Source organism: Strigops habroptila, chromosome 5, assembly GCF_004027225.2.
Source record: "Strigops habroptila isolate Jane chromosome 5, bStrHab1.2.pri, whole genome shotgun sequence".
Lineage (NCBI taxonomy): Eukaryota > Metazoa > Chordata > Aves > Psittaciformes > Psittacidae > Strigops > Strigops habroptila.
Window position 1 is genome coordinate 66,127,849 of NC_044281.2, and position 27,478 is coordinate 66,155,326.

Sequence of the window (27,478 nt, forward strand, 5' to 3'; positions counted from 1 at the left end):
CTGGTTGTAACCAGAAATAGACCTTTTAGTTGTTTTCAATTTGGGAATGGTGGAATTTATTATGGACTGTTATGCTGTGAGAGTTGGACGGAAATGTTTCAGGAAATTTTTTTTGAAGAATGGAAAATCAGCATCAAAGAGTCAGCAGCAAAGCTGCTAAGACAGACTTGGTTATAGTTATCAGCTATGATAGCTGTTCTCTGATACCACTAGGGGCTATCTTGGAGAACAAAAAAACCCCAAAACATTATGGCTCGCTGCTTCTTGTATACAAGTTTATAAACTCATATTAGTTCATACACCAATAATGTCACACTTTGCATGCTATGTTAATGATCAAAGACTGCAGAAAATTTTTTCTTTTATCTCAGCGTATTTTACACCTAGACACAGTGCTAGCGGGTAAACACAGCAGACATTCCTGGCTATTTGATCCAATTGCAGAGGTTACTGTGTCTAGTTGCACCTAGTTTGTCTGCATTAGTAATAGTATCCTCGTTGAACATTGTTGCTTATGAAATATCTTGATGTTGATATTGTAGTGTGCATTTGTATCACTACCCTAAATAGTACTACATCCAGACTTAGTAAATGTAGATCATATCTCCACTATTCAAATATCATGAATGAAATGTGAACAACCTGTTGGTACATTCTAGCTAAAAGGTTGGTGGGAGCCTTGACATTGATTTCAGCTGAATCAGGAGAAAATAGAAGGATGCTTTCATCTAATTGTCCTGAGAATTTGAACTGGCGAGCAATGATGACCCAGGAAATGCATCTTCACATTTCACCCAAAGAAATAAAAATAGTTAGCTACAATGAAGATCCCTTAAAATTTCCCTTTAAGTGAGGTTACATGACAGTGTGGTTATGTGCAGGTTGAAGGTTGAAGAAATCAGGATTATATTCAGACAGAAGTCAGAACAAGAGTTTAGAAAAATAGGACACAACTGGTTCTTCGAGAGACTCTGAAAATACACGGCTAGAGCTTTACAATATATGGATCAGGAAAAAGGGCACAGAGAGAACACTCAAAAGTTATATTCTCAAACAGTATCTCCTTGTGATGGTTTGGGAATTAAGGAAGTTGGTTAATAATAATCACAGAAGTTGTCAATTTCGGATTAAATCAACTAAGCCAAGTTCATGAGCTCCTTAGACTGAGGGAGGATCATGTCTTGAAGCCGAGAAAAGGAATTTTGTAAAAGAGGATAACAAGATTTCACTATGGAGAGATTTACTAGTGGGAGAAGGTGAATTTAGTGACAGGCTTGTCTACACTTTAAAAGGCTTTTCTGGTATGTTTATACTTGTAGAATATATTGGCAGCCTTTCTCTGTGGAGATGTAGTGTTCCTTTGCTAGCATAGTTTAAATGATTTTCTCAAATGGAAAAAACAGTATTGGTCCAAAGGGTATAACAGTTTCAGCTCCAGGGAACTGCTGGCTAACAGTGTCATTTCACACAAGACATTTATCTTGTCACAAGACATTTATCTTGTCAAAACACTGATGTAGCCCAAATAGACAAGTTTTGATTTTCAATTTATGTTTGAAAACTGATTACAAAAACCCCATACTTGTATTCCATAATTCTGGAGTAAAATATGTTCATTTTAATAGTAAATATTATTTTCTCTGTAAAAGTCTAGTTTTCTAAATGTATCCCACAGGTTAAGAGTAGAGCCCCCTTCACTTAGACAAAATTAGCAGGTTATACAATCCAAATTAGCTCTCAAAAGAGAGCAATTTATTTTTCTCTAGATTATGCTTCTGTAAAATTCCCAACTACCTTACTTGCAGTAAGGGTATGCAAGCGTTTTTATGGAACACCCATTTGTCAGACCAATCCTGGGAAATTTAACAGTTCAGTTTAAAAATTCGAGTGAGCAAGCAGTGTCATTAAAACTAAACAGATTGTACTCATGCTTGAAGTTTAAACTGCGCATAATTTTTTCAGAAGTGCTAGAGTAAAACTTCAGTGTCTTGATAGAAAGGTTAGACTTAAACTCGCCATCCTGCACCTGTATGCTAGCAACCACACAACTGTTTAATTTGAAATTATCAGTTATATTCTATTGGAGATGGGATAGATTGATAAAGTGTCTTAAAGTAATGACAGCTAAAGTAGAATTAAACACATTGCTACGAAAGCCCTGAAAGTTTATCTTCAATCAGATTGTCATGTCTTTGTGTCTAATGCAAATGCATGAACAATTGCCAGCAGCTCAAACAGAAGTTTTAATCCTATTTTATGTTACAATTTGTGGGGGATGGTTCAAGGAATTTTAAAAGAAAAACTGTCATGTTCATATAACTTCCAGTACATCTGAGCAGGAAGCAAATAGAAACCTTTATTTTTATGGTAGCTTGATTCTACAGATTGTTCTGTCACTGCCAAGCGAAGCCCAGGCTGAACATTTAATATCATTCAGATATTCTGAAAATGCATGTTTCCTTCCCTGCAAGAACATTAATATTGTCTTTTAAATTGTTTAAAGTGAGTATTTTGAGTTTTGGAAATGCCAAAATAGACATGCATGAAAAAGAACTTTTTGATGGAAGTGTCTGTGATGGATATGACAAAGGAATCCATTTGAAACCCTGAAGAGAATTAAATGAACTGGGATTGAATGCATATTTTTAATCTGCCACCAGAAAGCTTCAATACAGCAAAAATTGTCACTATAAAGCTATTTGTTAATTTTGTTATAGTGTCAGTATAGAAAAATATCTTTTTCTTTCTTCTTTCAAAATACAATATGTCTTAAATATTATATTATATATATTAATGAGCATCTGAATAAGTAGAATAGAAATATGATTCTGAACTAAAAAATTCTGTCTTGGACAATGAAAATATAAACTAGTAAATGGAAACTGCCTTGGCTGAAAAATCATTTTTTCTAGTTTAAAAACAAAAAACAAAGTGTGACAAATAGTTTCATAAAAGCTTTTTTAAAATATACAGCTCTCATAATTAATAATGAAGACTGTTATCTACTTATTTCAGTAAATAATTTGAATGCAGCTGACCTTTCTGTTTGCTGCATTATTAATGATGAAGAGATCACTAGGTTACTGTTCTAGCAGTATATATGTTGCTTAGCTGAGGTTTTGGTTTGCAAGTAATGCTGTTTGAAATGTTACACCTGAGTAGATTATGTACCCAGCTGAGATGAAAACAAAAAACTGTAAAGCTTTCTGACTTACAAATCCAGAATATCAATGCATTTCAGCTGTCCAGCTCCACCTTTAGGCATTTGGAGTACATACATAATCTATAGCCTGCTCTTGATTACTCCATTTAAATACCCAATGACGGCAAACTTCATTCTTTGGCAAAACACCAGCATAAGGTGGACACAGCACCTGAGTTTGTCTTGAATCATAACAATATCTATCTATAATGATTAATGCAGATCTAGAAGGGTCCAGAGCGCTCCCAGTTTGTGGTAGCTTGTCCTTAAAAGCGCTGGCCACCAACTACCTCCAAAGAACTCTGGCAGAAGTCCTAAACACCTTAACCTTCTCCTTTTGTTATCTCATGTTGATTTATTGTTGAATATAGAGAGAGGTTATTTTCCTTGTTTCTTTTTTTCTTTGTTGTTGTTGTGTTGTTTTGTTTTTCTTTTTCCAAAGTTCATCATACTCTCTGAGAGTTCACTGAAGCATCTGACATTTTTGAGTGCACTAATCTCTTTGTTGTATTCTTTATAAGTATATGTAGTTGAATTTCCTTGTCTCTCAGTTTGCATAATATTAAAGTCTTCGTTAAGCCTTTGAAATTAGGCCAAAAGAGACTGGGTATTTCAGAATATCTGAGCAGGTCTAGTCTGAGATGCCTGCTGTTGTAAATAATAAAACTGTATCTTCTCTCCAGTCAAGATTGATTCTTTTGTACTTACTGCATATTGGAATTTGTTCTTTTTTTTTTTTTTTCTTTCATGCAGATTTCAGAATAATTAAAACTTTATAATTTCTGTTAACCAAAGATACTGTACCACTGTCATACAGACTCTTTCTTCAGAGTGAGAAAGCTTGCTCCATATTATCACAGAATATGCTGAAAATAGAGTTTACACATGTGAAACTAGATAGATGTTTTAACTCTAAAGTATCATCTGCATAGTCTTACATTTCAGCTGAATATATGAGATCCCAAATCCACATCAATTCTCATTGGAGTGTATATCTCTTTCAAACAGCGTTGAAGGGGTTGTGCTTCACCATTGATTGGCACTTGGCAAAATTTATGTATGCAGGAAGTTTCTATGATGTCATTTGAAATGCTTGATTGAAATGGAGTGTAATTTAAAAGATTTGCCGAGACAGCAAAAGCAAAACTTCAGCAATGTATTTCATGACTTTAAATAAAACTGTGACAGATTGGTATGGTACATTTCATAAGCTTTAAAAGCTTGAAATTATAGGGACAGCTTCCAGGTATAGTTGCATTATTTACATGAAATTGAGACAGCACTCTCAGTGATTCAAAGCTTAAGCATAGTTTTGTTTTGGTTGGTGGAATAGGGAATGTACTTCAAATACAGAATTCAGAGAGCCTAGAGCTGTTAGTAGCAAAAAGTCCTCCTGCATGCAAGCCAAAAAGGGATAAATATTCAACATCAAGGTATAATTGGTGACAGCCATATTCAGGCATTTATGTCATGGAAAGCTGGAAGACAATAATGCCATCTAGGCAGTACAACTGTTATAATACATAGAGACAGCCAGACTTTTTAATTAAGAAGTAGGTGATGAAATTCTTACATGGCCATTATCCTACTTTGCTGTCTCAGTAGAAACCAGGCTGGATTTAATTTTGTAACTGTTTCTCCCATTTTTTTTTTTTTTTTTTTTTTTTTTTCTTATTATTTTTTTTTTTTTTTTTTTAACAACTTTGGGGGAGAGTTAAGGTTGACAGGAATTAATTTCAGCATGTAATAATAGGTGTTCCTCCTCAAGATACATACAAAAATAGATGAATCAGATTGTTTGCAATGGGTTTGTTTGTGGGATTATATTTTCTGGTGGTTTTTTTGTGGGGGGTTTTTTTTGTGTGTGTGTCAAATCTTCAAATTTTGACTGCCATTTTTCACAATGTTCCACAACATAATGTTCTTCTTAGATATCCATGTATTAAAAAAATCCTCATGCAGTTTTATTTTAAACTGAATATGCTTGTTAATAATCATTTAGCTTAGAGTCCACAGAAGTCAATAAATAAAAACACCATTCAGCATTTATTCTTTCCACAAGGCAGGGGAAATAAATATTTTCAATGTTATGCATTATAATATTTTTAACTCATTAAATAATTTTTAATGCAGATAATGTAATAGACCTTTATAAAATCACTGGAGAACTTCAAATTCAGCAATACTGCTGGTCATTTAAGTTCTTCAGTTGAATAACCATTTTCTGATTTATCTTATTGCATTAAAGCAACATGAAATATCTGCTAAAGCAAAGCTTGAAAAAAGATATCAGTGTGACATGAAGAGGAGTACCCAGGTGTCTTGTACTCTGAGAAACAGTGACTAGGTTTCTTCTGGGTTATAAAAGACACACACAGTCGAGCATAGCGTGACATACACTTGGTCTTTGAAAGCTCATTTAATGAGAGACTAGGTGAATAGCATGCAATACTAAGGTTTTTTTGAGGCAATGTAGTCACTGAGGGTGAAATTAGGTTTTAAGTAAGATTTAAGTGGTTTTGCACTGGTTCTCCTCACTTCAGTGTTTTTTTCACCCTCAGAATATAATTCACGGGAATATCCAGAGATGTGATCCCTTTAGTTGCAGCAGGTGACACTGCTTTATCCTGACTTGATACAAGAAAGATCTTTTAAGTAATGCATTCTCTGCATTGTCAGGTGTTTCCCTAAAAGTCTCCTTGAACAGCAGCTACTAATACACCATAGTAATGATATCCTGTTGAATAAATGAGAAACTAAAAGTGCTTGTTTTGTGTATCCAATATTAAAGCTATATTCCCTTATGCTGTATGAGTAAAGTTTCTGCTCCAAAAGGGAAAGGAATTTTCCATTGCTACTTCGTTGCAGAGTTGGATTAACTTAATGAAAAAAATAAATAGCTTCCACAGCTATGGAAAATGAGTTCTGCCTCTGGTGAATTAGAATTAGTGTTATACTGGGCAAGAAAAGCAGCGTTTTAATGAAGCGTCCACGCTCAAGCACTTCCAGAAAAGGCACTGTGAATCTTTGCCAAATACTTATGTAGTTCAGTTTCGTTTATGTTGAATTACTTGGCTGGGTGAAGAAGATGCTATAAGCTATCTTTGGCAATTCAAACCTTTGTAGAATTGGTTTATAGCTGCCTGGGAGAACACTGGCTCAGTTTTCACAGTGTTTTCAGAGACAGTCCAATCTAATATTATTTTACTCTTAAATCAGCAAGAAAGTAATTCTGCAGACAAAGCTACAGCAGCAATTTTCCGTTTACCCCCAAATTCCCTCAAAATAAGTCAGAGTATCTCTCATAACTATATGGTATCTTTTCAGTTAAATATATCATTAATTCAGTTTTAGTTTTAATTGTCTTTGCTGGTGGCAGAATTTATTTCAGTTAATTTAATTTGATTATTGCTATTTCAGACATTAATCAGCATCCTATTAAACCATCTCACAAATTTTAATTATGCCCCAAAATAACCCTGTGATGTACAGTCAGGGAAGAATTAATCCTCAAGAGACAGGAATTCCAGAATTTCCTTTAATATGGATTACATTTCAGTCAGTTTGTGTTTGGATTTCCAGAAATATTCAACTCTCTATTTTTGCCCTCTTGTGCAAACCAAGTCCAATGGGGTGACTGAAATTCTAGGGAATAAAATCAGAGTCCAACTAGAAAATGTGCAAGTATTTTCCCACACTGGAAAGTGTGCAAGTATTTTCCCACACTGTTCTCCTCTCAACAGGTATTTTATAGTCATTAGAAAGAAAAGAGAATGAATTTTGACACTGTCCGAGAACCACTAGAGTCAGACTGCCTTCAAAGGCAGCTATGATCTAATTCAAGCAAACCAGGAGCAGAAATTATCCCAAGAAGCCAGATATTCCCATACCCATATCTATCTACTACAGAGCCCTCATCAGATCTTGTTTTATTGTTTTCGTCATTACTTTAGGCATGTTACTTTATTTTTGAAAATCACGGACTGTGTATGCAGACTGTGTTGGGATTCATTCACTTGGGGTGAAATACCAGATGACACCAGCCACAGATACTTGCAATGTAAGCTGAGGAGGATCCTTCAGTTATTATTTTTTTTATAACCATGTGCAAAATTATGACCTAGGATTTGTAATTATCCATTGCATTAAATAACCTGGTAATCTATACAGCTTTCTCTTCCTATGTACCACTCCAGTTCTGCAATGGAAAGCTTCCCTGAGTTTCAATTCTGGAATCAGAGTGATATGATTCCAGAAAATACCTTTGGGGAGCTTAGTATGTCTTCATGTGATAAACGGTATAGATGAGCCTTCTGACTACCTAATTTGATGAACTATAAAATGGTATCTCGCCTCTGGCATCCTCATCAGTCTTATGTCCTTGTCATACTTAAGGCGGAGGTATGAAGATAAGGCACCTAGAGAGCAAATGAAGCTGATGGGAGAGTCTGTTATATTTGAGTGCCCCTAGTTTGTTCTAGCTGAATCTTCTCTCATGCACTCTCCCTCTGCTGACAGAGTAATCATTGCACAGTGTGAGCGAGGCTTGCAAACAGTTACTTTTTGCATTCTGCTGTCTCTGCTTTCTCTGTGTCAGTGTTTTTGGATTGTTAACTTTGGTTGAGCTGCTTTTGCAGTTCAGTGAGTGTTTATTTTCCTGCTACCTACTGTATATGTATGTGAACCACCATTGAATCGACACTATTGAATCTAAATGCTGTTTGGAATAAGTGGAGCTGACTTGAATATTAAGGAAAACTGCTGAGCTAAAGCTGACAGTGATTTGAAGAACAGCTTATGTGTGGTGTACAGGGTTTAGCTGGTCATTTATGTTAGCAATGGACTAGTGTAGTATTATGCTGCTACTTATGCTGTTAATACTCTTTACAGTATTGATCAGAACACGTAGTTGAAGGTTTCTGAGGAAATAACTTCAAATAAATGTTACAGCATTTTCTTGTAATTTGGAAGACCTTTTCTGTCACAAACGATAACTTTATTTTTTTTAACCTCTTACCTATTTCTTGTTGCAAATGAAATGAGAATGTTGCAAACATTTCTCCCATTCAACAAAGTCCATCTGCATGAAATCACTGCTGCAGAAACCCTTGCACAGATATAGTTTTGTTCATTTCCTTGGAAAGTGCCTTGTTCTTTCCTGTCAGTGTACTAATTACATGTCTAGCAAAGGTCAATGTCCTTTTGAGTCAATAAAGTCACTTACTTTGTATCTAGATATCAGACCTAAAAAAAGGTTTGAAGAAAATGTAACGAAATGATGAATTTCTGATTAAATTCTGAATTCAGCAAATTTACTTGGGCAAAATATTCTGAGAATTTTACCCACTGGTAAGTAAACTGGAGGCGACTTATACCTGAATACTGAACTATATGGAAGAAAGTTCTGAAATCTGTAGTATTACGGTCAAAAATTATTCTTGCCTGAATGAAACCTGTTACTTCTTTGGAATCAATGGAATTTTTCTCCTCTAGCTGTTAAACAGTCCAGGATTTTACCTTTCATGCAATATTTGTAGCACTGTCACATTCCAATACTTCCAGCTTAAAGATTTTTGCTTTTTTTTCTCTTTATAATGGGGTTTATACAAGAAAAAGGCATAGTTCTTCACAGTTTGAGTGACAGTGGCTCAGAATTATTTTAATATACAGCTGTAAAAAATTGTCTATCTCAGCAAAGGCTGAGACCTTGAAGTAAGTAAATCCACAAGCATGCAAACTACTTGGGATCTGGAATAAAAATTTTTGTTTCTCCTCTGAAAAGGCATATACTGGTAGGAAACAGGTAGTAGAAGTACCTTCATCAGGATTGTAGTTATTAGAGGCAGAATTACCATACCACTTCTATTGGCCATCAATTGGTCAAACTCAATTGATGTCAAATGATGTTCTACATTGCCAGTACAGTGGGAGTTAAATCAAACCCAGTGTAGAGAATATCTCCCTAGAATAAAAATGTGGCATCAATATCAGAATAGTCAGAAAGAAATCTTCGAACTATGTATGCATGTGTGTGCATGTTTGATTATAGCTGTAATTATATGTTTGACTGTGCATGCTACTAGAGGCTACTTGAGTTTTCCCTCAGGAACATACATTTTACAGTACTTATTAATTATTCTTCTGCTATATCTAAAATGAGCGATTTTGCTATTTATCCAAGCTTTCTCTCTGCTGCTTAAACAAAAGTTCGTTGTCCTATATCACAATTTGTCCATTCCTTCAGCTGTGTGTAATCTTCTGCAACATTTAATCTCTTTTCGATTGCCACACAATCATCACTTCAGCAATTGAATTTGGTCTTCCTAGATGTTTATGCATATTGCTCATCTGTATTCCAGGAAATATTCAAATGGCCTTGCACGTTTTCAAATCTCTTGGGGATGTCTGTGTAGAAGCTGTCCTCCCTGCATTTCCCAAAAGAAGAATGCAGAGATGACGATGCTTAATTTAACATGTAATGAACTCCCATATATCCTTCCACAAATAAAGGACTTGTTATTTTTTATATTGGCTTTCAGCTGTTTAGCTAGCATCCAGCTTCCTATACAAATGAATTTCAGGTGTATCGTTTTTAATCTGAGCTCTTTGGAAGGAGGAGAGAGTTAAACCCTCTGAAATTTTGTGCATGCTCTCCAACATTCTATCTAAGGCCATAGTTTTAGTTTGAGATTACTTTTACTGATTTTCCTAGTTTTCTGTGTCAAAGTGTGGCTATACAATAAAATGGTCAGGAAAGCGAGAGCTTAAAAAATCTTACCAGTTTTATGGTGAATATTGGTTGCATAGCAATTCCTGATGGCCTGATTTTTTTTGCTGTCTTTCCTGATAGCAATCATTCTCAGGAATTTCACAGCTATGGGGTTTTTCTTATTCAATATAAAGTCTGCAAATTCTATGGGTAAAACAACCATTAACATCTGAATGTTAATATTGTCGTATACTATTTTAGTACATACAGTCCAGTTTCATCAAACTGGCTGACTCAGAACATTAGCTGATATCCAATGTTTAAGAGTTCATATGCCTTCTTCCACAAGCAATATTTTCCTGCAATTTTAACATGAATAAAATGTTCAGTCAAATAGAAAGAAGCCTGAAACATCTATGCCAAATCTGTTTCTGTTTTCCATTATTTGTCCCCACTTCATAAGTTCTATTTTGAGCAGTCAAATGATTGTATGACTTGAAGATTTATTATGTAATTAATTATATGTAATTAATTTGTTTAATTCCAGGAACCCCACATGAATTTATGCTTCTTTATTATTTAATACAGTTGATTAGATGTTGGAAATGAGCACCTGTTAGTTGTTAGTCTTCCAGGTTCTTAAATATATTTGTTTGACTTCATGCAAGTGATTAATGCCTTCAATATCAGTGGTGGTGTTCTCATGTGTAAAGTTTAGTATTTGTGTATAAACACTAAAGGATTTAGCACACATGCAATATTCTTCAACACTTATAATGCTATCACTATGCCAAATAAAATTTTGTATCAATAAAGAATAGATAGGATTTGCTTAGCCATTATATAATATTCTGGGATTTCAAAATGCTCTGTACACACACTGCTATAAAATATCTAATCATGCAGCTGATGCCCTTGTAGATTCAGGCAATATGATTATTCTCTGCCATGCAGTCATATATTTAAGTTTTAGTCATAATGATAGTTATGTTTGGTGACTTGGAATCTAGATTTTGTATTAAAACAGTAGCAGCAAAAAAAGAAAATTCCAACGATCTTAGAGATGATTAACTGACTTCTAAGAAAAAACAACTTTATACAAGTTTAGTCAGCCAAGAAATGAACACAGTTAATTAGCAGGGCTCTGTCTTTTGCAGTCTTCAGACTTGAATACATTATTAGGACAAAACCTAAGTTGCAATTTGAGTTCTGCAAGGTGCTGATTTTCTTATAGCTCTAGACCAGTAAGGTTTTAGGGCTAAATTTAAAGAAAAGAAAAAGAAGGTGTAAGCAGATCTGATTAAAAATCCAAAACTTGAATCTATGTCCTTTCCTATTCAAAGCCTCAGAAACCTGAACTCCCCAGCCATGTCCCTGATTGCTCTAGTCCTAGAGGCACCTGTGCTTGTGCTTCATAACAGGTCCAGCATTTCCGGGTATAAGCAAATAATTTCCCAGGTTCTTCATATGCCCAGGTGGAATCTAGAAACTGGACAGCTTATCACTCTCTTCTCATAGGAGGCCAAGAAAACAGACAAGGTAAAATGTCATTGCAGCTGGTTTTACTTTTAAAATAGTACTCACATTTTGTATTAAAGCCTTGTGATTAGGGTATGTAGGCAGTGGCATGCCAGAACAAAATCTCTTCATCTCCCACCATCTATTAGTGTGCTAAAATCACTAGCCTGGGTGGATTTATGCCACCCTGCAGTATCAAATGGAGATTTCTGAAGCCAGGAAGAGGGAGTGTGATACAGTGTACTAACCAGGATGCCCATTTTCAGTGGATAACTTTAAAGACTATGCTCCCTGCACCAAGCACTAGGTTTGTATTTTGTATTTAACAGCCAGTGGATGACAGATAACTTGGCTGTGAATTAACTGAGGAAAATAAGGCAATAAAAAGATGGGTGATCACTGCACCAATCACTGGGCTACGAAATGCAAGACAAAACTAGGCACCAATAACATCAATTTAGTGTTTGTTTTTCAAAGTATTTGTTTTATTTTAAGTGAACGATACTCAGTTCAGTCTCTATATTGTGGTGGAGCCCATCTATAGCCCTGTGTAAGGAACCTTCTCTCTTGAATGTGATGGGTTTGAAAAAGACTATAGCCTGCAGCATTCCTCTTGGAAAGCTTCAGGAATGGACATTGAGGTTTCATCTCTGAGGTTAATGGGGTGACAAATTCTGGGTTTTCATATCCAGTTTGAAGACATCTGGCACCTTGGTGTTTAACTTTTGTATGATAAAGTCCTGTATCATAGCTAATCTTTAGGTATATGGTTAGCTTCAGCTTCAATGAACTGTTAATGTGCATATAGAGTTATTTGTTGATAAACAAAATACATATGTTTACATACTTCCTGAGCTAGGAAAAGAGCACCTTGGCACTATCCCATCCTATGTGCCCTTTATGTAATTTCTTGCATACCCCTGGTTCTAAGTTTGTATGTATACACACACAAACATAAATATATATATCTGTGAATAGTCCTACTCTGCTGAAATCAATGTCCACATTCCCTTCAGCTTCAATAAAATGGCAGTCTGAATCTATGTGCATTTTACTGCATCTGTTTGCATGATTTACAAGCCATGAGCAATATATATTATACAGCTTTTTAATTTACTAGATTGTTTTTCTATTTTAAGGAAGGTAATAAATTTTTCTAGGATAAAATACATTATTTGGTAAAGAGTAGTAGTGGAAATTAGACTAAATGTTCCAGTAATAGCCTTACAAATTCAGTCAGAATTATAATCCAATGTGAATTAGTTCAAAGAGAAGCCGAAATATAACTAATAACAGTGATTATGTATTCTGTGCCTTTATATGAGATTTAAACACACTAACTTCACAAACAAAAAGCACTTCAATAAATGCTCTCTGTCTTGAGAAATAGATGGCTAGTGAAACACCTTGAATTTCTTGGGATTTTATGGCTGGACTGATGTAGGATTTTGTAGATGTGGTTAACCTGAAATATGTATGTGTTGAGTATCAGAGGATGAATTAGGAAGCAGCTCCCAATTCCATCAGCTTCTTATTTCTTCCTTAGGTTTTTTTTTTATTTAAATAGTTTCGGGCAAGTATTCTTATGCCACTTTCTGCATGTCTAAGATGGAAACAGTAAATTTCTTCCCTTTGAAAAAATATTTTGAGACATGCGAGTAAAAAATGCTATGTGAGAGCTTTGGATTACTATGGTACTTTAAGAGATAATGAGTGTCATCCTATAAAATAACTTGGGAACTGTTACATGGAATACTAAATGTTTTTTAACTTCTTGAGTTTGAGTTGCTGTTTGGTTTCTAAGCCTAGATTGATGCTTTGTTTGAAACTTCTTTTGAAATCATTTCCACCTGTTTAAGCAGTTTTGACTGCTGCAGACATGGCACAATAGTTGCATTATACTGAGTAAGACTGCTTGTCAAATGTAAAACCTAGATTTTAATTTCTTTACATCTTGCTGCTAAAGCTGTTCAGCTCGCTATCAGTTAGATGATTTCCTGTCATGCAAATGGCAGTTGACATGTCTGCCACTTAGTTCTGTTCCTACATATTTCCAAATTTAAGAAATCAGATTCAGTTTCAGGCACTATGTTAAGAGAATGAACTATTTAATGAAATAATAAAAAAGCAAATCTTGTTTTGTGTGTTTCCATTTTCACTGCTTCTATAACAATTCACAAGTTCTCTGAATACTGGGTACGGTGTTGAACTGAAACACACCTGAGCTATAACATCTAGCACCTTTGTGAACATCAGCAAGAGCAGAATTTTTCTATGAACACATGAAAACGATTTGGAGATGTATAACATCTAAGTGCCACCACTCCAGTTTACCCCATATCCTGTATACTGCACCTAGTTGCAGAAATCTCTCTTCTGCCCCTTCCTCCTTAGGCTGGCCTGTATTACAGCCAATAAATAGATGTGTATGTAGTACCTGTTGCAGTATTTAGACCAAATTGAAAACCTTGTATTGGTTCTGCAATCCTGAGATGAATTGCACTCTAAGATAGATTTTCAGATATTCTCAAACATTTTATAATTCTGAAGGGAAACATTCTGCTAATACAGTTTTGCCTGTTTTGTAGTGATAGCTACATCTTAATCTGACTTAGTTTTAACACGTTTGGTAACTAGATGAAAGGCAAGCTGAATGCCTAGACTTAAATAAAGAAAAAACCAAGAGGTTATGACATCATTTTCCATTAAGAACATTTACAATTAGCTTTGTTCATATGGATTTAATTGTGAAATCCTTAGTGGGTGTAATAAACAAGCTGAACTGTTCTCAAAAAACCCCAGCTCAATCTCTGCAAAAAAACACTGTTATATTTTGAAAGAGAAGAAATGTAAAATACTCAGAGATTTTATATCTGCCATTAAAAGAAACAATAAAATTATTCATAATCACAGATTTGTTCATTAAAGGGTCCATGACAAGCTAAAGAAGAATATTTAAGCCTGCAGTAGTCAGACTGGCAAGTTTATTTGCTGTTACTGCACTGGATTCATAATATGTACTACAGTATTTTGATTATTTTTTTTATCCAAAGGTTACTGATACCTTTTCTGGGACACATGGGGAAGAAAGAGAGAGATTTAACATCAGCAAATGGAGCTGCAGCATCTAGTTGAACAACAGAGAAAATACATTAAAAAGCTTAAATTATTGCTTAACGAAGAACACTGACAGACCTAATAAAAGACATAGAAGATTCCATTCTGATTATGTTTCAAAAAACATTGCTATCAGTTTATGCTGCAAACTCTTTATAATGCAGCAAAACTATTCTCTTTGAAAGCAGTGTGAAATTCAATGGGAACTAAACTCTTTTAGTCTTCTTACTGTTTATTGCTTCTAGGGGTAAGAAGACTGGACATGATATAGATTTTTTGATCACCAATCCTGGACCAAGAGAAGACGATGAACTTCTGCATAAAGTTGTTGACTTATGGAAAAAGCAGGTATGAACTAAATAACATTTGGCCAAAAAGGAAATATTCTAACACCACCAAATTAAGCCTACATAGTGCTTAAAGAATGTTGACTCCTTTTTACAGATGATGGCAATATTTTGAAATTGCATAGTGCTCTATTTGGTTATTAATTATGATGATCTAGGTGAATCCTCCAGCTCTGAATGCTAAAGTTGAAGATTATATCAGAAGTACTTTACACACATTCTGTTATATCTTACTCTAAGAATATGCAGCTAGCCAGAGGTAAGAAAACAAGCTAGGTGGAGGTTTGAGTGTCACAGAAAATTGTTCTTATACTTTGAAACCAAACTGTATTTGTTTAATTTCTCGTTGAGATGGGAGTAGGTTCTCCCAAAGGGAACCACTTCATGGAGCTCCAGCTTTCAGTGTAGTGGATTTGGGTGATGTCATGATGCGAGGTGAGCAAGTCTGAAAACTTAGGTACCAAAGCCCTGGAATTCTGGCTTCCTTTCAGCCCATACACCAGCATTTTTTCTGGCTTCGTTTGGAATATTGTAAAAATTGACATATTCTTCCATGATGTCTGGGTTTGGAAGAATGCACACATTTCACAGAGGAACTGTTCATCTAAGAACAGCTTTGGGTTTGTTTCTATTCAGCTTTCTTCACTTTCAAGCAGCTCTAAAGTTGGAGGAGTCTGAGTTATAACAGATGCCTGTACCTCAAAATATTGCTGGGTCAGAAATATAGTATCTTGGGAACAATAAGCTTTTGTTTCTTCTTCTTCTGCCTTTCTAGCCAGCTAAGATATTCTTTAACATTTACTACCTGTATTGTTCAAAGGAATTGAGTACATTTCAACAAGAAAAAGGCCAACACTCTGAGGTGAATCACCAAACGCTCCAGTGCTAAGTCAGCTTTTAGTGCAGATAGCCTGGAGAGAATGCTTTTGAATTGATTCTTGAACTCTGTACTTTAATTAATCTGCAATGGGTTAACATAGGAAAGACGTCCAACCAGACAAAAGCTTAGCTGACTGTAGAAAGTTACCTGTTTCAAGGTGGTCAGAATCTTCCAACTGGTTTTAATGGAAGGGCTTCAAACTTGTTTTATCCTGGTAAAATACATTAACTGAATTCCTCTTCCTTCAGTTGGCTTTTTGTCTTTGATATGTTAACAGATTATAATTAATTTTTTAGATTTCTGTGACTTCCATCCTAATTCTGTACAGCAAGCGTATGCATTGAAGTAGATTGCTATCAGGTATAATTTATCATACTCCAATGAAAAGCAATGAAGCTGTGACAATTAATGAGTGCTGAGGAGCTATGCTATTTTTATCTTTTATTATTTATGTAAAGTTTCTTTCTCAGTCATTCTACTCCCTTTATTCTGAGAAAAATTACATTTTTTTCTTGGAAGCTGTTCTTTTACCTTCTTAAGCAGACTTGAATCTCTAGAAACCCATGTGTGGGTGCTCCTAAAATTGTGTTTTTTATCACATAGCAGAAAGGAAAAGTCACAACAGGCTGAGAATAGAGCCTGCCCTGAGTGCAGCCTTTTGTTCCTTCTCCCATTTCATCATACTCCACTCACATTAATGAGAACAATGGCTGTGATCTGGCAACTGCTGAAGCTTTTCAGGTCACTCACAGCTGCTTTCATTAAATGGAATTGAAAGAAAATAAATAGAAAATAAATCATTCTTGATGATTTTTTTAAGGATAAAATTTGGCAGAAGTGAGTGCAGGGAGAGTATGGGAGGTCAAGGGTGGCCAAGGTTTTGATGAAAAGATTAGGATTCCATTAGAAATCCCAACATGGAGAAAATGTCAGAAGGAGAGATTCACAATGGCTATAGAAACCAAACCCAAACAAGCTGGGAACTGTTTAAAGGTATGGACAAATATTTCCTGTGTTCTGTTTGTCCTCCAGAATTTTTATGGCTTATACTGCTAGCTATACTGCCTCTCTACTGTGGCAGTTGTAATATGCAGGCTTTTACTGGTACTACTAAAAAGTAAGCTGCCAGCAAAATCAAAATGCAAAAAAGACATGAATTAAACTCCACTTGCTTTTTATTACTTTTGATTTCTAAGGGGGAGGGCAAGGCAGACAAAAACTCTCAAATCTAAAGCACTTTTATACTTTTTGACAGTACACCTGTAGTCTGTTCCACAGCTTTCCACTTCTGTGCTACTGCTTCAAAGCCCAGACCCACCAAAGAACATCACTGAGGTCACAATGTTGACTTCCTTTCAGCAGCTCTTAGTGAAGGATTCTGTAATGTTTCGCTTCTAAACTATAGACCTCAATCTTATTTAAATAGTATAAAAAGGCTTTTTGTTAGCTGAAAAGTTTAACGTAACAAGATCCTTCCATAGAAAGCTGCTGAAAACTAAGTGGTTAAATCAACACCATCATGCTCTTTGATGCAGCATCACCAGCAATAAATGGGCCAAGGAACGGATAATACAAAGTCACCATTGAGCTTCAAAGTAGAGTGTCAAAATGGAAAAGCTGCAATGTAGTACACAGGTTATGGTTTTAATCATTCCAAAAAGCTTCATAAAGAAACTAAGAAATCACTTATGTGGGCTAGAGCTTGGAAGTCTGTGGGCAAACAGGCTGAGCTGTCTTTGTTGATGCAGCTTCATTCACATACTGTGTAAAGAGATTTTCATTTTTTTGTTAAAAACCTATATAGCTATATTTAGCTCTGTTCCTGTTGTTACTTTCAACAAAGGAAGAGATACCATTACTAAAAGCATTTCTGCACTTTTCATTTGTTCCTTTTGTATTCATGTAAGTATAATGTTGCATTTTTCTTATGGCTTTTAGGAAAATGAAGAATGTAGATGCCTGCCTGTGTGCTTATTAGAGTATATTAGTAGTGTGGTTTAGACTCCATTGTTCACCCTTACTGAGGTGAACAGCTCAGGAAGGGGAAGGTTTGATGTCCCATTAAGGTGGATGGTGAGGGACAAGTAACTGGTCTCACTTTTTCATTGCAGAAAACAGTTTTTTAGAAACAGGGTTCACAGAATAGCAGCACTTTCATTATTGAGTGACAGCTGGATTTTAGCAGCAACAAAACCTATTTACAAGATACAGAAACGGTTAAGAGTGAAGCAAAGAGCTTATTTTTTTTCAGATGAATGCTCTGCCCATAAGGATGCAGAGCTCCTTTATGAATACGTATTGTCTCACGTCTCACCTTTTGATTCAATCTAGTATGAGGTTTTTTTATTTTTGATTTTTTTTTTTCATTCTGGCTCAGCTTCAGCAGGAGCTGAGTACACTTACTTAAAATAGACTATTGCATGGTGGTTAGAGCACTGGACATGAAAAAACTTGGCTTAAATTGCTTTAGGCAGAAGATGGGTTGAATCTGATCGTCCTGCTTGTGAAATTATTGCATAAAATAGGCAGAAGCGTTCCATTTCCTGCTATGTTGTAAGTGAAGATCCAGGCAGCAGTGACATTTCTTATGGCATCTGATCTTTCTGGTCTGTATTGTACATCTGTATGTAGGTAAGTATGTGTGTATGTATCTATCTCTATCTGTCTATCTTGTTCACCAGTGCAAATGCTCATGTCATAGAGAGAGGGAAATATCATTCCTGGACTCCAGTGCTGGTCTGTCCATTGCTGTCAAAATCAGGTGGTTCAGGACATGCCCAGAATTAGACCATTCCAACATACGGGGAACTTGAAAATGAAAAAGGGCTCAAGGCAGCTGCATGATTCTGTAGCAGCTGCAAAGTTTTGTATTGCTGATCAATCCTTTGACGCCATTTGCTAATTATTCCTCTCCCTGTCTGCTCAGGGAGAGGAATCCCTCCATTCCTCAGGCCTGACTGCTCCCGGGCATCTGTTCCTTGAGCTGTTCCACTTTATAGAATTCAATACGTACCACCTAGGTAGAGATTTTTCTAAACTAACATGCCTACATCCTATTTTGGATTAGCTATAGCTATTTCATAAAAAAAAAAAAAATCCGAAAGGAAGACCAGCAACACATATCCATTTCAGAAGAACATACTGGATTAGATTTTCAGGTGGTATAAGATGTTCCTACTTAGCTTTAAGAGATTTAATCCAACTACCAAGAATTTTGAATAATGACAGCTTGTAACATTAAAAATAGGACAAGATTTCATTTAATTAAAAAAGACAAAGAATGCTAATGACCATATTTGGATTGATTTTTCAGCTATTAATTTCATATTTTGCAAAAAAATCACACTTTTCTTCAGTTTGATCATGGATTTACTCCAATATCAATGTTATTGATGTGCCAGCAGTCTATTTAACTAAAAGTCCGTAATACTATAAAAAAAGGCAAAATTGTTCTGGGTATTAACATAACTGCCCTAAAACCATACATTTGGTTTTGATGGTGCTGTAAACTTGAGAAACTAAAATACCCACATTTGAAAAGTTGATTGTGTAAACAATGTCTACAGCACTTTATGGTGTATAGATCAAGCTGAAATTGCAAAGAACTGCAGATTCCCTGACACAGAGTAATGAGAAGGCTGCTGTTTCGCAGCTAGCAGCAGCCAGAATTTCACACAATCTTCATAGCTGACTGCTCCTCCAGGCAATACTTTTTCAAAACATACAGAAGTGCCACTTCAGCTTTATTTTATGGGGTAACGTGATGTCCAGTGCCTAATCAAATTAGGTTAATTGGAAACATCCCAATGGACATGACCTAGACTTGGCTCTTATTTAAAGGTGATATCCTGACTTTGAATCAGGTTTCAACCACTTGTTGAACTCAGCACTTGTATAATTGTTGCCTAATTGCACGTTTTTTAAGTTGAAGTAGATATTTATAGTGGTCTACATACTCTTATATTCTTCCTTTTAGCTTTAGAAATTGCCCAGCCAACAAACCAGGATAAAACACTACAGAATAACCCAGAGACAAGTAGTCCTAAAATATCTTTCTAGTCACACATGCTAACTGTGACCATCTGCATATACTTAGGTAGAAGGCACAGCCTAGTAAACAAGGGAAAACAGCAGTAGGAAGACTCCAGTACTGATTTTATACAACTGCTTCATGATTGCCTGACGTTAACCCCCAGGAGTATTCCCCTGAAGTTCCTGAATACAAAAACAGGATGAGAAAAAAAAAAAAAGAAACCCAGCTTTAAATGTTGTGGTTTAACAGGCAAAATTTGTACTCTTCAAGCAGTGGAGGGATAACAAAGGGAGGACCTTTAGCAAGTGTGGTAACCAGGATGACTTCAGGTAAAGGGCATTCAAAGACTGACATGTCAGATTTCTCCCATTTTAATTCACAACTTTATATTCTTGTATATATACAAGTAGCAAGCTGGAAAAAATTACTCTGAAAACTAAGTAAAGCTGATGCAGAAGATATTATCTATGATAACACTGCTAAGTATTAGAATGAAAATATTGATGAAGCAGAGGATACAATGTATGACTAAACATTAAAAATGAACATCTTAAAAGGCCTGAGCATTTTATATCAAGTACATTTTATCTATTACAGACACACAGGTAATGCATAATGATATATCCTCCAGAGTTTACAGGCATGGGCTAGTGGTGGCCCTGTGTGACTGTCCCCAGATCTCACTGAGAAAAACCACTCACTAGATGCTTTCTTTTTGCCCATGAAGAGAAAAATCACTGCAGGCTGTGGTATCTTGCTTGATTTCTCAAATAATCAGAAACAAAACTTCTACGAAGTCTTTGCACCTACAGTAGAAATTCTATTCCTTTTGTAGTCTAGCTAAGGATGGGCTTTAATTCCTGATTTCTTGCACCAAATTGAGGAGATTTCAACTTCATTTGAATAAAAAAACCAAAAACATTGATACAGACTGTGGCAAAGTGCAAAACTGGTGATCTTAGCACACTGTCTACAAACATCATACAGATATTGAAAATGTAGATACTTGGAACTATAATGTAAGACTACCAAAACTTAATCTAGTTAAGATTTTGCCTAGGGAAAGAAATAGTTTAGATTTGTTCTGGGGTATGCTATGCAATGCCCCAAATCTCAAAGAGCAGAAAGAAAAGTGAAGCAAACGATGAGAACGCACTGATGAAGTAGCTAGATGATTTTTATAGAGAATGGGAAGAATGACACTGCTTAATCAAAGCTTGAAGTCATCAATTAATATTTAATGGTCAATGAGAATAAAAGTATATTTAGCATTAAAAGTGACAAAATTAACCTGAAGGCAGGCATAGTTTTATCAGAAAGTGAGATAGCAGTTATGCATTAACATTCAACAGCTGGTTTGAGTCAGTATTTGGCTATAGCAAGCATCAGTGCCTTGTGACATTGGGGTAAAATTAAGAACAAATTACTATCTGTTTTAAAGATGGATGTGAAAGGGCGCCTGCTAAAATTAAGCATTTTCAAATAATCAGACTTAGAAACTAGTAATCCAAGAGAACAAGCTATGTAAGTAATTTCCTGTTATTTAAAAGAAGATTTATAAATTTATAAAATCAGGAGAAATTCCAAGACAGTCAAGGAATGTCAATGCAAGTCAAATAGTTATCATTAAAAAGGTTGGCTCAGTGACCCATAAAACAGCCTGTGGCTGATTCGCAGTAAAATAATGGGATTGTTAATTTGGAACAAATCATCAACAAAAACCTGGAGGCTGAAAATATAATAATATCTATCAGTGTCTTTTCATGAAAATCATATCTCTTAGAGTGTTTTTGTTATGCTTTTTTTTGTTCAGAATTATAGCTCTGAGTGATAAAAGTAATTTTATTGCTGTATTTTCCAAGGTATTTAACATATTATCATGTAAAATTACCACAATTGCACTATATAAAAGAAATAATCAACACCTGGTGTTCAATATGGAGATATTCTTCCAAAAATCAGTTCATTGTCACCTGTGTTCATAAAAGGTCCGACGTGGAGACCACTGTAGTTAACCATCAACAGTCATGAAATAAAACCACTCCTATACACTCTCAGTTCAATACTATAATTAAAAAAACCCAAACAAGCCAACAACCAAAACCCAACATAAACCTAATATGATTCTTTACTATATATTAACGGATATATTAACTAAAAGCCAGGAGGCATTCTTGACCATGCTTCTTTATGGTGAGTATAAGAATCCCTAGTACAGAGGAAGGAGAATGTGTAAACATTTGAGTGACTTCAAAGCAGAGACAAATAATTGATCCAAGAACCTAAAGAAATCCAGATGATGGAAATTTTAGGAAAAAGAGTATATACGTCTCATCAGTGAGGAATAGAAGAAGTGGGTTTGCTCAATGTGTAGGTTTTAAAGAAATGTAAAAGGAGATATGGAAAGACGTGATAGTTGTAGACTTGTTGATCTTGATGGAAACTAACAAACTTGTCTAGTCAGAATGTGAAGTTACTAAGTTCAGCTTAGTAGTTTTCCTTCTATTAGACACCTGATAGACTATAAAGAAAGTGGTTTATGCACTATTGTTGCTAACATTTATAACAAAGTTAAATTTCTTTTGCAAAAACAAAGTCTCTACTTTCTGTGAAATCGGGAACTCAGAGGAGGCAGTCACAGTGGTTTACTATATTTTATGAATCTATAAAAGCTAAATTAAGGCTGAATGTACCAAGACTGAGGCACACATTTAAGTGTTTTCATCATGTGTAACCACTTTCAGAAAGTGGAATCTTTTTGCCAGCTGAGCCTTCATGCTATAGATGGTTTCAGTGACACTGAACATTGTTGTATTATTACATGTCAAGCTCCATTTCTATTCTGAAGACTCAAGGATGGCTGGAGGAAGCAGTATGACGGACAGTATCTGCTTTGTTTCTTTGTTATTATGTATTTGATGATTTGTATTCTTAAAAAGTATGTGCTGAGCAGCAGAGAGAGGGAGGCTGCTACTTGTCTTGTCCAAGGTGCTGTGCTTTGCATCTTCATGCACAAAACTGGTTGGACTCAATGATGTTAAATGTCTTTTCCACGTAAACAATTCTATGATTCTATGAGAGGTTTTCTGGCTGATGAGGGGAGATTGCACTTTACCTGAGGGCAGCTGAACATGCAGAACCCTAAGAAGCTTTGAAAGTGCAGGGTAAGTCTGAGATGTCCAGAAAATCAGTAGCCTTGGAAGCTGCCTAGAAATGCAAGGAACAGGCACAGAGACAGGCCAGCAGAATGACAGAAAGATGCTTTTCCTAAGGACCTAGAAGGGATAGTGCAGAGTTCACTGCCAGGAGCAATTGAAAAGGTGGCTGGCTAAAGAGCTAGGATGAAAGAAAGTACTACTTCTTTCCATCCAACCTTTTATACAGTGCTGGATTAGAAGGAACTAATTTACAATGCTCTATTACTTCCATTTTTCTTACTCTGATTGTTCTTTATCATAAAAAAATAGTCTTTATGTTTTACTAAAATCTGGCTCTTGAGGATCACCAGTTTTTTGGTGCACTTCCTTCAAACAAAAAGCACAGGCAGAACTCTTCCATCTCCCTGGAGACTCCAGACCTTGTCACAGGGAAATCTCACACAACAGACACAGTCCAAATGCTCTGTTTGGAATCTGTCAGCAAGACTGCGCTCTCGACAAATCTGTTTTTTTCTAGATGTCTGCCAAGTGGAAAAGCATCAATCCCTACTCAGAAATTTCTGTTGACATAACTTCAAAAGGCTTAGGAGGAAAGAACTGAGGGGGAAAATTGCAAATATTGCCTCCTTAGTACAGGGCAGGACTTTGCCATTATCAGATGATCGCCACTGCAGATTTCCCTCAAAGGATCTGCTAATATTTTTCCAAAAGCTGCAGCTGTTTCAAGTTTCTGCTTAGCCCAGACTTAGCCCATGACAGTTTTGTGTTTACTGAAGTTGCGTTTTACATGAATTTTTAAGATAACTGACTAGAAACTCTGTAAAACCAGTTCAGCAATTCAATGTGAGCAATATCTTCTCTTTAGGACTTACTCCTGTATTATGATATCATTGAATCAACATTTCTAAAGGAACAGATACCAAGCAGAAAAGTTGATGCCATGGATAATTTTCAGAAATGTTTTGCAATTTTAAAATTGTATCAGCCAAGAGTAGACAACAGCAGTTACAACACGTCAAAAAAAATTGATATGGCAGAAGTCAAAGACTGGAAGGCAATCCGTGTGGATCTGGTCATAACCCCTTTTGAGCAGTATGCATATGCTCTCTTAGGCTGGACAGGCTCTAGGGTAAGTAACCACAACAGTCTATGTTTTCTTAGCATTCCTAACCTATTTTTGTTGTTGCAAGACCATTCAGAGTTCATGGATTTTAAAAAAATGTTCCTTTTCTCCACATGTCACATTTCATGCTGTGATCAACCCTTGATCATAGGTTGGAGCTGTTGAACTCCTCACTGACATTTATGAATATCTCTCTAGAGGAGTTAACATCTCCTTTTCCTTACAGCTTAGTGTTTATGTTCATGGACTGGAGAGCTAGATTTTCAGTCAGTTGCATAGTCTTTTTACATCCTCCTAGTGTTAACAAGCAATTTAAATGGTTACTGAGTGGACAAATTATTTGGAAAGTGTCACAGATTTTTACAGGAAATCACATATTTGAGGAAGACATGTTCTGAATTGGCACTTTATTTGTTTTGTAGGAAATTGAAAACCATTTGACCTCTTTCTTTTGGGGTTAGATAAAATGCTTTGTTTCACTTGTATATTAATTGTTTTAAATCAGAAAAAAATGCCAAATTTTAAAATTTACACAGTATTTTTTAACTAAAATAAATATGTTTTGATATTTTAAGAAGTTAAGAAGACTTGAAATGATAGTTACTTTCACAATAGACATGTAGTCATTGGGTATAATATAAAATACAGTATTTTTAAAACAAAAAAGTCTATCTAAATGTGAACTCTGAACTCAAATGATTAATCTCTCTGGGCAGAATTAGTTTTTAATCTGTTCTACGTGCCTGCCTTCTGATGCTCATTTTCTTAAGGAGTGATTATAGGATATGAGAGCTCCTGAGCCTGCTCTGAATGATCATTTTGATATGCTAGAAGCAGTACAAGTGCATTGCCACTCTGTTCTACTCAGGTTGATTGGAAGCAGGATGTTTTAGACCAGGAAAAATGTTGTAATTGATGTATTATCCTGCTGAGCTGATGAGTTACTTCAGTCAGGTTTTTTTTTTTTTTTTTGAGATAATAAAATGTATTTATTTGGACCTTAAATTAAGTTCTGCAGACTATTTGGTCCTTCTGATCCTGCAAGTGTTTGGCTACTTGAAAGCTCTTCTCTCAAATCTGTTGGGGGGTGTTCACACTAAAAATGCACTTTGTGAGGCCCTTTGGTTGAGCAGGCAGTGATTCCATCTTTCTTTTCCTCACTCAGCTTCTACTCCATGTTGATATAATTTGCATACAAACTGTAAAAGCCCATCACTGACTTACTTTCTCATACAGTGCCCAACTACTCCCAGACTAACCAACTCACCAACTAACCAGACTAACCAATGGTCCATAGGACCATTGCCTATCAAAGCATTGTTCTTTCAGATGATCCACTTTTTCACACTATAGTCTTTTAATTTGTATGTATTAGTTTATTATTTGGTTTAGTATTGGAACTCTTATAAAAAGAGTAACAATTTTAGTTTGTCAGAATTTTTGATATTTGCAATATTTTTTACAGCAATTTGGACGTGATTTGCGGAGGTACGCTACTCATGAAAAGAAGATGATATTGGACAACCATGCCTTATATGACAGGAAAAAGGTACTGTTTATTCTCAGAAATAAAGCTATTCTGTTTTTATTTCTAAGTCTGCATTTTGAGGGTTTTTTTGGTATTTGAGTATATAGAATAGTTTAGCTTGATTCTCTATCTATCATATACTAAAACAGTCCCACCTTCAGAAGATGTAATTGTACTGACAGAGCCTGATTAAATCTGAACAAACCTTTTTTGGCATTGCGGAGGTAATTTCTGAAATTTAGCAAGAAACATGCATTAGACAATGGTGTTTGGAAGAAACTGTGCAACCTTCACAAAACAACTCATCTGCAAGTATTTCAAAAAAGTATTTTACTGTCCTGATTCAGAATGAAAGGTCATTTCTTTGTCCTAGGCACAATTTTAACAAAGATTGTGCTGATATTTCAGATTAAAAATAGGTGTTGAGTGGTACAGGCACAGCCAGAAGGCCTGAGGAAGATTTTCCTAGGATATGATAACTAAGTGGAGCTCAGGAATCATCCTGCTTTTAAAGCCCTGCATGTAGAAGTCTGTGTGGAGTTCTGTTTTGTCAGGCTTGCCAGTCTTGGTAATAATTGATAGTTTTCCTGGTCTAAATGCTCTTGGCTGCAGTTATACTGATCTCTGCATTTATTTGGATTAATGTCTGTATTTGTATTAGGTCATTTTAATAATAAGCAAAAATCAATATTGAAGATGTTTATTGATGTTATTAAATGGGAAGGTAAAAGTATCATGTCAAGATTTTACATTGATCTTTCCTACATATTCCTTATAGAATAGAGGCTGCTTTTAGCATTTCTATTTACATGGAGCATTGTCTCGTTTGTGAGATGCAGCAGTGCTCTAAGCCCTCATGCAATTTCAGCTGTCTCTGCATGTGCTTGTCAGGCTCAGATGCCATGGCATCCTCAGTTCATATAGAAACCTGGGGAAATGATCAGACTAATGATCCGTTTATTCAAATATCCTGTCTCCAACAATTGTCAATAATAGATGATTCAGAAGAAAATATAAAATTGCATAATAGATAAATATGCTATCAAATGTCCAAAGGGGGTAGTTTCTTCATGAACACAGGGACAATGTCAGAGTCTTTCTGTCTTTTATGGTTTGAAAGCATTCAAAACATAAACTCTGTGCCTTAATATAATATAGCAAATATTACTATCCTCAAGTTAATATATGCTCTGTTAAATAGCTTTTAGGGTGTAACAGATAACTGCACTAGGGAAATACAAAAAATTTAAGAAATGTCAGTGTTATTTTTTGTGTGCAGCAAAACTTGCCTGCCTGGTGTACAAGTATATATGTCATTATATCTGCTGCTTTTACCCAGAACCCTAGGGCATTCAGTAATGCAAAAAAGACATTGTTCGTTCATGAACATCATCAATCAGTATTATTTTTTCTTTATTGTGTTTAGGCTTTGTGTTTGACATACCATTCAAGTCATTCTGGGAAAGAAAATGTGAGTCTCCATGTGTATTTCACTGGACTAGCCAGGATGTTTCAGAGATAAATGATGAGTTTATTTTCACAATGCCGTCTGCGAAAAAAGATGCTCTTGTTTTCCCAAATTTTCAAGTAAAGAACTGAGGCAGGGAAAGATTTAAGGCGCAGAAATCCACTGATTTGAAGGCCCCCCTGTTTGCACTGGCTGGCCTGAATTTTCTCTTGATGACTATCTGCCTCAGGACTTTGAAAAATACATAGAAATGTGTATAGCCACAACATGTTTCCCACAGCCATCAGCTGCAGCTGTGACTGAATCTCCAGACCTTCTACATGTCTGAATCTCAACTTACATTTCCTCACTGCGCTGCCCCAAATTGAAGAAACATAATTAGTGGAGACTAAGAA

At 35.6% G+C, this 27,478-nt stretch overlaps 1 protein-coding gene across 4 annotated transcripts in view; it reads left to right on the plus strand.

The window, feature by feature from the left end:
- Positions 1-27,478, plus strand: part of DNTT (DNA nucleotidylexotransferase) — a 91,378-nt gene that overhangs the window by 40,868 nt on the left and 23,032 nt on the right. For 3 of the 4 annotated variants that reach the window (XM_030486427.1, XM_030486430.1, XM_030486428.1), the window contains 3 exons: positions 14,792-14,894; positions 23,830-24,093; positions 25,553-25,636. In XM_030486427.1, the coding sequence (XP_030342287.1) occupies positions 14,792-14,894; positions 23,830-24,093; positions 25,553-25,636 (451 nt within the window). The remainder of the gene's footprint in view (positions 1-14,791; positions 14,895-23,829; positions 24,094-25,552; positions 25,637-27,478) is intronic. The other variant, XM_030486429.1, reaches the window with a different exon arrangement.